Source organism: Bufo bufo, chromosome 3 (genome assembly GCF_905171765.1).
Source record: "Bufo bufo chromosome 3, aBufBuf1.1, whole genome shotgun sequence".
Lineage (NCBI taxonomy): Eukaryota > Metazoa > Chordata > Amphibia > Anura > Bufonidae > Bufo > Bufo bufo.
This window is the reverse complement of record NC_053391.1, coordinates 363,031,649-363,044,578: the sequence shown is the minus strand read 5'-3', so window position 1 is coordinate 363,044,578 and position 12,930 is coordinate 363,031,649. Positions and strand designations below refer to the sequence as shown.

The 12,930-nt window shown below is 41.9% G+C and overlaps 1 protein-coding gene across 9 annotated transcripts in view; it reads left to right on the top strand.

The window, feature by feature from the left end:
* ADGRB2 (adhesion G protein-coupled receptor B2) overlaps positions 1–12,930 on the top strand; it is a 491,592-nt gene that overhangs the window by 199,502 nt on the left and 279,160 nt on the right. For all 9 annotated transcript variants that reach the window (XM_040424547.1, XM_040424546.1, XM_040424545.1 and 6 more), the window contains one exon: positions 5,281–6,019. In XM_040424547.1, coding sequence (XP_040280481.1) covers positions 5,296–6,019 — 724 coding nt within the window. In that variant the 5' untranslated portion in view covers positions 5,281–5,295. The remainder of the gene's footprint in view (positions 1–5,280; positions 6,020–12,930) is intronic.

The window sequence follows — 12,930 nt, the reverse complement described above, 5'->3', positions numbered from 1 at the left end:
TTTTTATACACCCTAGAATCTTATTTGCTTTTGCTGCTGCTGCCTGACATTGAGTACTGCTCTCATCAGAATACCCAAGTCCTTCTCTTGTTCTGTCGTCTCCAGTTTTATTCCATTTAATGTCTGTGCAGCCATATGATTACTGTGGACTAGGTGCGTTACCCCACATTTATCAACATTAAAATTCATCTGCTACATTCTTGCTAGCTTACCTATGTCTTTGTGATAATTGACAATTATTTTTAGTATTCTACACAATTTTATTTTATCTGCAAAATCTGACACGTTACTCTAAATTCCTCCACAAGACCATTGATAAAGAGATTAAAGAGAATTGAGCCTAACCCTGATCCATGTGGAACCTCGTGCTGATTTTATCCCATTTTGAGTATGCACCATTTACAATGAAATAGTTTGTTCCCCAAGTGCAAATATTGTCCCATAGTCCCTGCATTTGTAGGCATGAGGCAATGTGCCTTGAATTACTCTGACTGGTATTAGTCGTGGCGAACTCTGCTTTTGTCTCCACGTAAAAACCAGATAATTCTACATACCTTTCTGAAATCACACACATTACCAAACCTTGTAGAGTATTGTTTGCCCTTGACAGTAAAACCAGAGGCTTTTTTTTTTCACTTCTTTTTGTAATTGACATGAACATCTATGATGTAACTGTGAGGAAAACAAGATTCAATTAAGGAAAACTGGTTTATCTTTTCAAAGGTGTCTAGATAAGCATAAATGTGTGACCTATAGTGATGGTTCGAGGAGTGCTTGTCTCATGGCTTTCAACCTTTGAAAATATTATCCAACATCCATATCACCCTTGAGAAAACGGAACTGTTCCTCAAACTTAAAGGGGTTGTCTCACTTCAGCCAATGGCATTTATCATGTAGAGAAAGTAAATACAAGGCACTTACTAAACGTCCACCAATGTATTGTTATTGTCCATATTGCTTCCTTTTCTGGCTTGATTCATTTTTCCATCACATTATACACTGCTCGTATTCAGGCGTTACGACCACCCTGCAATCCAGCAGTGGTGGCCATGCTTGCACACTAGAAGAAAAGATGCCGGTCTCTCTGGTGATCGGGATCATGGAAGTATGTTTAGGCACGGATACGCAGAAGCTTCCATCCCAGCCACCTTGTAACTGCGCTGCGGCAGAAGCAATAACCCCTGAGAACAAGCAGTGCATAATGCGATGTAAAAATAGAGACAATATGGACAATCACACTACATTAGTAAGAGCCTTGTATTAACTTCCTCTACATGATAAATATAATATGCTGAAGTGAGACAACCCCTTTAATAACTTGCCCTTGCAAGAATACATAGGTACATGTACAGTGTTATATGATATCAGTTTTTGATATTTTAGTTTTCTTAGCAAACTTAGCTTTTAGACATCTCAATAGGTTTTGTGTCGAAACTGCTAATTTTGAGAATTTAAACATTTCAGTATGAAAAGTAGTAGTAGAGCTCTGGAAAAGCATGAAGGTTGTTATCTCCAAATGAAGGAGACAGGAGTGAATATTCCCAGGAGTGTCCAGCAAAGTAACTGCCATGACAACTCATTAGGTAATTCACAAAACATCCAAGAAAGTGCATGACTTCCTAGCTTCTGCATTCCTATCAGGGACCATTAAAAGGAAGCAACTTCAAAAGATCATTCTGGTCTGCCTGGTACAAAGCAAATGCAGCAGTCCACAGCAGCAACATCTCATGATACTGTTAGTGTAATGGCGTGTGGATGCTTTGCTGCCTGAACACTTGAACAATTTGATCTTATTAAAAAAAAATCATCAAATTCTTGGATAGTTGAAGAACATTTGGGTTGTGCAGCAAGGTAATACAAACTCAAAAACACCCAATATGCTGTATAACACAATACAGATCATGACAGGAGTTGAAAATGAGCAATTTAAACCTTAAATGGATATTCCAGGATTTCAATATTTCCAAGATTGGCCATTAATACTGTACATGATTGTCAGGGGTCGGTAGTTTTAGAGTAGCTCTGGCGCCAAAAGTTAGCTCCATTAGCTTTGTGGTTACCAGTGGGAATAGCGCTGCGGTTACCAGCTCTGTCCACTGCACAATGGACAGACCTGTGCAGTTTGGTGAGACTTTAAAGGGGTTGCCCCATGAAAAATATACTACAGTATTCAAACCAGTACCTGGATCTGAATGCTTTTGTAATTGCATGTAATTAAAAATTTAGCATAGCCACTGAGTTATTAAATAAAATGTGTTTGTAAAGCGTCACCTGCTGTTTTTTTTTTTACTTGTTTACTGAGATGGCCGCACATGCTCAGTTTCATCCTTCAACTGCCTCCTGAGCTGTGATAGGGGGAGCTGAGAAATTCCCCCTGAGCTTCAGCAGAAAAGACACTCCCCTTGAGCTGTCAGCTTGATATAAATCTAGCAGAACATGAATGGGGACATCTCTGGGTCCATGTGAGCTACAGGGCTGGTTCTAGCTTTGTTAAAAAGAGGTTGGCATGTACTGTATGATATCTGATTATCATGTTTTACATTAGTCATTGGATAACCCCTTTAAGCAAGAGAGCTATTCTGAAAAAGACCCCCACTAATCTGATATTGATGATCCTGAGGATAAATCCTCAATAATAAAATCATGAAATACCCTTTTAAAGTGGTTCTCCAGGAATTAGGAAAATGAAAATACTTAAATATTACTTTATTATAAATATATTCCCAAATACCTTTCATTACTTATAATGGCTTTTTTTCTGGGGAGAAATCATTTGGGGAAATAAAATGGCCACCATTCTATTAGTACACACAAAACCTGTCCTAATCACACAGGAAGACAAGTCAGGCTGAGTTCACACTTCAGTTATTTGATCAGTTATTTCCATCAGTTAGGCCCCTTTCACACGGGCGAGTATTCCGCCCGGATGCGATGCGTGAGGTGAACGCATTGCACCCGCACTGAATACCGACCCATTAATTTCTATGGGGCTGTGCACATGAGCGGTGATTTTCACGCATCACTTGTGCGTTGCGTGAAAATCGCAGCATGCTCTATATTCTGCGTTTTTTACGCAACGCAGGCCCCATAGAAATGAATGGGGTTGCGTGAAAATCACAAGCATCCGCAAGCAAGTGCGGATGCGGTGCGATTTTCACGCATGGTTCCTAGGAGACGATCGGGATGGAGACCCGATCATTATTATTTTCCCTTATAACATGGTTATAAGGGAAAATAATAGCATTCTAAATACAGAATGCATAGTAAAACAGCGCTGGAGGGGTTAAAAAAAAATAAAAAATCATTTAACTCACCTTAATCCACTTGATCACGTAGCCCGGCATCTGCTTCTGTCCCCTTTACTGAATAGGACCTGTGGTGAGCATTAATTATAGTTCAAGGACCTGTGATGACGTCACTCCAGTCATCACATGGTACGGCACATGATCTTTTACCATGGTGAATCACCATGGTAAAAGATCATGTGACGTACCATGTGATGACCGGAGTGACGTCATCACAGGTCCTTGAACTATAATTAATGCTCACCACAGGTCCTATTCAGTCTTACTTCACAGCACTGAGCTAAAGAGCTGCCTCATCCTCCTCTCTGCTCTGCTTGTCAGTTATTATGATCCTGAATACAGGTGATAAGATCTTCAGCTGAATCTCCATAGGAATGGAGTTCATGAGGAGACATGAAGTACAGAGAGGATGGACAGGACAGACTGTTGTTACGTGGGGCTGTGATAATGAAGACTGCATACAAGTGCTGCTGTTCATTATCCACATCTCCACCTCCTCTCTGTACTTCATGTCTCCTCATGAACTCCATTCCTACAGAGATTCAGCTGCAGATCTTATCATCTGCATTCAGTGAAGTAATTTGTCCTCCTGTGTTATTAGGACAGGTTTTGTCTGTACTAATAGGACGGCAGCCATTTTATTTCTCATAATGATTGCTTTCCAGACAAAACAAGCCATTATAATTAATAAAAGGTATTTGGGAATATATTTATGATAAAGCAATATTTAAGTATTTTCAGTAATTTTATTTTCTTAATTCCTAAAGAACCCCTTTAAGAACTTACCAATGCAGAAGAATAGTCTCATTTAAACAGCTCTATTTGAACTCAATAAAACATCTGCATGAGCGCTCCCAAATAGTGGTTGCTATAGCCTTTTAAGTCCATGCTTGTGTGAACAGGAAATGCTAAAACAGTTCGTTAGAGCTTTGATCCTTATAAAGCTACACTATGAATGTTATCAGCACAAAAGCTTGAATCTAAAAACAAAACAGTGTCAAGCGGCAGAGGTTCACTCTAATGGGACATGTATTTCTATTTTCATATATTTTTATGTCTTTGGTGACTTTGTTCCTAAAATTCAACCTGGAAGCAGCAGCACAGGAGTAGCAGGGGATTAGTTAAGGTATTACTTCTGTTCTTGTATAACAATCTAAGCTTCATGCACAGGAAAACATCTCTTGGGCTGCTGCTTCCAGGTCACCAGTCTCTCTACTTCCTGTTCTGGCACGTGTTACACCACTGAGGTCACCGATGTGGCCAGTCATTGGCTGCAGTGTCAATGTGTCTAAACTGCAGCAGGAAGAACAAAGACTGGAAGGGGACCAAAGAAGTGTTGGCATAGGAACTGAGAATATTTTTTGTGTTATTTTATTATTTTATAGCATTCTAAGCTTTTTTTTTTTTTTCAAATCTAGTTGGTAGGTAAACCTATTTAGTCCAAGATTTGCAGGGTCTCCATGAGTTCAAATTCTAAGATCCCTTTCAAACAACAGATTTTTATGTCCATCCAAATGAGTGAGAAATGGCTATTGTTAGAGGGGATTTCAAGCAGGGGCAACTGTTACGGTATTACATATGCCCTAATAGATGCAACCAAATTCTGAAGATGAGACAATCCTTTTAAAGAAAGGGGAATTCTGTATTAAATACCTTCCATTATCTTGATTCATTTTTGTGTATGCTACTTATAAGTTATGCAAATGTTGTACACATATATATCTCAGTTCTATATAGTATGAAATCATGTCTATTTGCACATAAGATTTGGGGTACCAGGTGTTGTATTTGTGTTGAGGTTCATAACCTTCATGATATACTTTTTCAATCTTGGATAAAAACCCAAGTGAAGATTTAATTATGTCACTGACTTCTGAACCTGTTACTCTCTTCAGTTGAATCTTCAAAATGCATACATTGTTGAAACTCTGTGAATAAAACATTTCTAAACTTATACCTACCCTTCTTTTTATAGGGCCCATGTCATAGGATGAACACTGCTTGTCCCCTCTTACTATCTGTGATATCGTCTCTTGTCTTGTGCTCTTGGGGTTCTCACCCCACACCGAGCACATGCTCGGCTTTGGCCTCTGGAGTTCTCTACGGAGCATTCTCTCTTAAGGACCTATTTCCTGTTTTCTCACCTGGCTGCTCCTGGACCCTGGAGAACCCAGACCCAACAAAATACACATTGTACCTGAAGTTCACACACGAGGAGCAAGTGTGCTCTCATTTATCCCCCATGGTGCAGCCATTGGATCATTATCTCCCCAACCACACTTGCAACCGTCCTGAGGAAGGAGCAGAAGAAGCTCGTGAACTTTGCCACTCTGGATCACCTTTTACTTTCTCTCACTTTGACAAAAACTTCCTTCGGATTTGCTTGTCCGAGCAACCCCTTTCCATTCAGCTACTGCCTGACTCAATCCTGAGTTTCCGCTTTGTGGAGGTTCTCTTGGTCAACCATGATAACTCTAGCCTCTTTGCCTGTGGTGTACTGTGCCGATGGTTTGAGGAGTGCTTGCGAGCTCGTGACTGGGGTGTACGTTGTGGATTAACACAGACTGGCTGCACCTGCCCTGAAACTGCAGCCCGGGGGCGGAATGACACAGTCTCCAATTCCATTGTTCCTGCAGGACATGACAGTGACTGCTGCGTTACACAACTACTCCCAGGAATCAACAATGAGGCATATCCCCGCCCAGTACCTTATGGTAAGTCAATTTAAGTTTTTTGTGAGCCATCAAAGGGGTTCTGCAGTTTGTTTAAATCCTCTGGATAGATCATCAGCATCTGATCGGCGGGGGTCCGACACCCAGGACCCCCGCCGATCAGCTGTTTGAGAAGGCAGCGGCGCTCCAGGAGCACCGCAACCTTCTCACTGCTTACCGCTGGCCCAGTGACGTCACGACTAGAATCAACTGGCCTGGGCGCGGCTAAGCTCTATTCAAGTTAACAGAGCTTAGCCCCGCCCAGGCCAGTTGATACTAGTCGTGATGTTACTGGGCCAGCGGTAAACAGTGAGAAGGCCGCAGCGCTGCTGGAGTGCCGCTGCCTTTTCAAACAGTGACCCCCGCCGATCACATGAGGATAAATCATCAGTTTGAACAAACTGCAGAACCCCTTTAAATAATGCCATTAGCATGTAAGTGTTAACGTATGTAATATTGTAAGTGAATAGCATGCAATGAGTTGATTGCCTTGCCTACAGTAGTAGCAATAGGGGCAAATGTCCACAAATGTCCATAGACCAAAGTAACTTTGCTCCAGGACACTATGATAGATAGATAGATAGATCGATCGATCTAGCTGTAGTGCTGTCCATATTAACTGTTACCCAGTTGACCCAGAAGATGCATTTTTAACAATAGGATGATTCAAGGACATATAGTTACATATTTACATATTATGAATGCCACATATGAACTCTAAGGTTAACAAATAATCCATAGTAACCTTGAAATAAGTTTGAAACCAGTCACTATATATATATATATATATATATATATATATAATAGAAAAAAATGGGCAGCACTCCAAAAAGTAAAAATACAAAAATCTTTATTTACCCCAGTGGGAAGTGCGACGTTTCGGCTCTAGACAGGAGCCTTCCTCGAGGAAGGCTCATGTCTAGAGCCGAAACGTTGCACTTCCCACTGGGGCAAATAAAGATTTTTGTATTTTTACTTTTTGGAGTGCTGCCCATTTTTTCTATTTTGTATTTGTGGATTGGCTTTACTCCGTATTGGGCTGTTGCACCAACCAGCTTGCATCAGGGACGGTGCTGCCACTGTTTTTTCTTTTATATCAATTGTATGTACATCTCTCTGTATTGTGTATTAAATGTTATTAGGCTGGGTTCACACAAAATTTGGGCACTATGCTTAGCAAATACACATTTAAGAGTTCTATTGGACAGACATCAACCAAAAGAGTGTCCCTTTGACCTACATTTGCCTGGAAAATGAAGGTATGCTTAGTTTATAAACCATATTAAAAAGTGTAGTTCACTATATTTTTCAATACAAGTACTATAAGCCAAGAAAAAAAAAAAAAAAACAACGTATTAGGCAAATGTACTCATCCTAATAAGATTAAGACTGTTAAACTGTGTAAAACCAGACAGTGTATAGATGCGCCAAATTCAGCTAAGTGGCTCATGCTGGATGATGCACTTTGATACCTTTAAATTATTTTGTATAACTTTATATCACCTACTGGTTGGCTTCCTTTGTGCCAAAAGTTTGTGTCAAATGTTGGAGCATTTTGGCATTAATGGGCACATCTTGGACATGTTCCATTTATTAATAAATCAGGCCATTTTCCCACCAAGCCACACTTCTTGTTGAAAAGGTGCAAAATATCATAATTCTGGAGCATTTAACTTAGTAACTCTCCCCCATACCCCCATGTGGTCAACTACAGAGTAGCTTATTTAGTATAGGAACATGAAGAGGATGAACTTTTCAGTATCCTGTGTAACCGTTTATAGAAGTTAATGTGCTCTACAAGTCTGCTGTACTGAGAGATTGTAATATTAAATTATGAATACAGGTACAGAAGCTAAAATATAAAAAGATGAATGTCCATAGACTTATGCTTTTGCAAGAGAGACAGAAATAATAATTATAGTCAAACATCAAAGCCGCTGTTGTTGCTCTTAGATAAAATGTCATACCTTTCAAGGGTCATCAAATCAGTTGGCTTTTGTGACCATAATAATTTTACTTTGGCTTATATGTTTGGGCGTCCAGGCTTTTGTTGATGTTTCTTATCTCTGACCACCAAATGTGCTCTTCTGGCTCTTAAGTTCACAACCTCATAGATGCATACTAGAAAATTATATAGCTGTCCTCTGTATTTCATTTAATTGTTGAGTGAAGCTACAAGTGGGGTATAGATTAGAGGTAGTGTGTTTCAATAGCTTGCTGGAAGTCTAAAATGGCAAGCATATTTCATAAAGTTTTTGTCTCCATCTCCAGCGCAACCTATAATCTTCCAATGCTGTCAGCCATTTATATGTGTTTCTACTCTCACTTATTAAGGACCTCTGATACTATTTCAATCTATTTGCCTCAAGTTCAGAGTGATTCTATGGAACCCATCTGTGGTTCCTTATCAAATATTTTGGGTCACTATCTGCATTTGCTTCCAACAGCTAATTATGCCTGTATTCTCCATCATAGACAGCAGCATAGGCGTGCGCAGACTATTCTATTAGGGTGTGCACCCTAAAGCACAAACACTGTGCGCGCATGTGTATGTATGTATATATATATATATATAGCCTTTATGCCATTAGCTCCCATTATCAGCCCTCATGCCTCATTAGCCCCTATATGCCTCATTAGCCCCTATATGCCTCATTAGCCCCCATATGCCTCATTAGCCCCCATTATGCCTCTCATTAGCGCCGATTATACCCCTCATTAGTCTCCAATATGCCTCTCATTAGCCCCCAGCAGCCTCACTTTTTATAAAATAAAAAACTACTTACCTCTCTGCTCCTGGACATCGCCACTCCTCGCTGCCCGTGATTTTCTTCCTCCTGATGTTGGCTCTTGGCTGTGCGCTCTGAACTGGCGCGCACAGCGTGACGTCACAAAGCGTCTCACGCTGTGCACAGCCAACAGCCAAGGACCAGGAAGCTGTAAGTACAGAGTGTTCACCGCTTCCTGGTCCTCCGGTACTAATGAGTGCTCAAGAGGCAGCTGCCGGAGGTGACAGAACCTCAATTTTGAGGCTTGATTAGGGTGTGCCCAGGCACACCCGGCACACTCTGTGCGCACGCCTATGTACAGCAGTGTTTTTGGCCCAGTCCTTTTTCCAAATGGCACCATAAAAGTGCAACTAAACAAGTGCCAGCTTGAACCTAGCCATTAGCAGAATGAAAAAAGTCATATTGTCTGTGTGTGTGTTTTAAGAGACACCCAAGTAATTGTTTAAATGTGTTTCTAGCTAGACTTCTGGAATGGTCTGTATATACCAGGGATGCCGAACCTGCGGCCCACCAGCGGTTGCAAAACTACAACTCCCAGCATGCCTACAGCCATCAGCCTACAGCAAGGCATGATGGGAGTTGTAGTTTTACAACAGCTAGAGAGCCGCAGGTTGAGCATGCCTGGTATAGACTGATGCACTGAATTATGCACTCATGGTTGTATATGTTCATGGATACAATTAATCTAGACTTTATGTTGGTCTTTGACTGTGACTTTGTTTACCCAGTAATCTCATGGGCTGGTGGCCCTTGCACCAGTTTGTATTACTGCTAAATCTCAATTTTACAGGCACTTTGTAATATGCTACTTTTTATTTTTTATTATTCAAATAATTTATGCCTATAGGAAACCTTATTATTGTAGACTATGTTCTAGTGTATGTAGTTCTGTTGCTAGATTTGCAATGATTGCAGTTATGGTTTTGCCTCATGTTCTATAGATTACAGGTCAGCCATATGTCAAGTTATGTCAAAGCTTGCACCATTAATCTGTGTTAATAGATTCAAACAGAAGCTGGTTGCATCCAGTTGACTCTGATGCAGGTTTCCCATCTCTGGATAAATTTGGCATATTCATCCTCCAAAAGCCCCTTTGTCTTTCAAGTGCTATACATATATATATTAAACATTATCAAAACTAGATCATTCTATTAAATAAATAAAATTTATTTATAAAAGCACAGTGTACATTTGTGTGCAGTGTATAAAGTGTCCACGCTGCAGTCTACAACATTTAGTAGCCACTGGTCCCTCCTCTGTCATAAAGCACCACAGCAGGCAGTTTGGGTTGTAGGACCAAGTGCTCAGCTATAATGTGTAGTTGACTTTAGGTCATTAGCAACACTTTTTTCTTTTCTTTTCTCTTGGTATGTGATCTATAGGTCCCTCCGGTCTATCTTTTTAATATATACCTAATAAAATTTAGTGCTTCAACCTAATTTTGGCAAAAAATGATTATGCCTATTTGTATATTACCGTTTTTTTCCAGCGTATAAGACGACTTTCTAACACTAGAAATTCTTTTCAAAAGTCGGGGGTCATCCTATACGCCGGGTATACTCAGATCCGATGGTATATTCTAACCCCCAGGCGTTCCCATGGTGACAGGGACGCTTGCCTGGGGGTTAGAATATACAGGGACCCGTGGCTCAGAGGAGTATACATTTATTAACTGTAATCCGTAACTTTAACTTTAAAGGGTTTCTATCACTTCGTTTCACCTATTTAGCTTTCAGACACTAGCGATCCGCTAGTGTCTGCTTTATCTAACCATCCTAATATAAGAGCTTATTGTCCTGCCGTTTAGCTAAAAAAATAACTTATATTGATATGCTAATGAACCTCTAGGTGCTATAGGGGCGTGATTAGCACCTAGAGGCTCCGTCTACCTTAACAAACTGCCGCCGCCCAGCGCGTCCCTCCAGCCCGCCCATCTCCAGCTGAAGCGATCCTCTCCGTGCGCGTCTCTGTTCTGCGCATGCGCAGTGAATGTCTGATCGCCTTCCTGCTCAGACATCTCCACTGCGCCTGTTCCTCGGAGCACTATGACGTCATCGGCGCAGGCGCAGTGGAGATGTCTGAGCAGGGAAGCGATCAGACATTCACTGCGCATGCGCAGAACAGAGACGCGCACGGAGAGGATCGCTTCAGCTGGAGATGGGCGGGCTGGAGGGACGCGCTGGGCGGCGGCAGTTTGTTAAGGTAGACGGAGCCTCTAGGTGCTAATCACGCCCCCATAGCACCTAGAGGCTCATTTGCATATCTATATAAGTTATTTTTTTAGCTAAACGGCAGGACAATAAGCTCTTATATTAGGATGGTTAGATAAAGCAGACACTAGCGGATCGCTAGTGTCTGAAAGCTAAATAGGTGAAACAAAGTGATAGAAACCCTTTAAATCAGCGCTCATCTCTTTACTAGGGTACCTTACTCTCAGCTCCGGTAACAAGCAGTGCGGGCGGTGCTCACTCACTAGGCGGCGCAGGCGTGTGACGTCAGTGAGTGAGCGCCGCCCGCACTGCCTGTTATCAGAGCTGAGAGTAAGGTACCCTAGTAAAGAGATGAGCGCTGATTTAAAGTTAAAGTTACGGATTACAGTTAATAAATGTATACTCCTCTGAGCGGCGGGGAGGGGGATCTGTGGATGGCACATGGGGAGGGGGATCTGTGGATGGCACATGGGGAGGGGGATCTGTGGATGGCACATGGGGAGGGGGATCTGTTGATGGCACATGGGGAGGGGGATCTGTGGATGGCACATGGGGAGGGGGATCTGTTGATGGCACATGGGGAGGGGGATCTGTGGATGGCACATGGGGAGGGGGATCTGTGGATGGCACTGTTTAGGGGGGATCTGTGGATGGCACTGTCATGGGGGGATCTGTGGATGACACATGGGAGGGGGATCTGTGGATGGCACTGTTATGGGGAGGGGGATCTGTGGATGGCACTGTTAAGGGGGGATCTGTGGATGGCACTGTTATTGGGAGGGGGATCTGTGGATGGCACTGTTATGGGGAGGGGATCTGTGGATGGCACTGTTTAGGGGGGATCTGTGGATGACACTGTCATGGGGTGGATCTGTGAATGACACATTTAGCATAAGATGCTATATAGTGTCATCCACTGATCTCCCTCCCCATAACAGTGCCATCCACAGATCCCCCTCCCCATAACAGTGCCATCTACAGATCCCCCTCCTCATAACAGTGCCATCCACAGATCCCTCTCCTCATAACAGTGCCATCCACAGATCCCTCTCCTCATAACAGTGCCATCCACAGATCCCCCTCCTCATAACAGTGTCATCCACAGATCCCCCTCATAACAGTGCCATCCACAGATCCCAGTCAGTTCCCTGGACTGGAGAAGATCGTCTTGAGGACAGGGAGGGCTGGGCATTCAGGGGTAGTCTTATACGGCGAGTATAGCCCAAACCCTATATTTTTAATGGAAAAGTTGGGGGTCGTCTTATACGCCCAGTCGTCTTACACGCCGGAATATACGGTATGTCTTATATTTGGCATGCACCATAATTTGCTACTTTTTTATACCTCAAAACTGGTATAAAATATTAATAAATCTGCCCTAATATAAGTCATACAGTATTTTGGTGATCCTGTGATGGTGTCCTTTTTTAACTCGTTTTGTCTCCATACATTCATGGCATTTATTGAATAAAGTGTCCTGCGTCTGCGCTCGTGTATTGATCGGTTCTATGTATAGCATTTAGGTGCAGCCTTGTGATTTGTATTATGGCATTATGACACAAGTGATTTGTTTCTATATCATGCAGGGTGTGTGGCATTTGCTATCTGGTAAAATGTGTATACTTTATGATATAGACCCAGAATGATTTCATGGTGCAACTCCTGTGTATGAAAATGCCCTTTGTGGAAGAACAATGCCCAAATCAAATTATGGCAGCGGCCAGCTTTATCTTATATGTAAGCCACCTGCCGAGGCGATGTAAACCACTTGCTGAGGCGATGCAAGTTAAGGGTTACAGTACCATCATCTCCGCACATAGAAGTAGATTAACTTGCTTGTGTAATAAGGTCTAGGAAATGAAATGAAGGTTAATCACATTAGCTATTATTGAGTGCGTACAAATAACTTGTCATT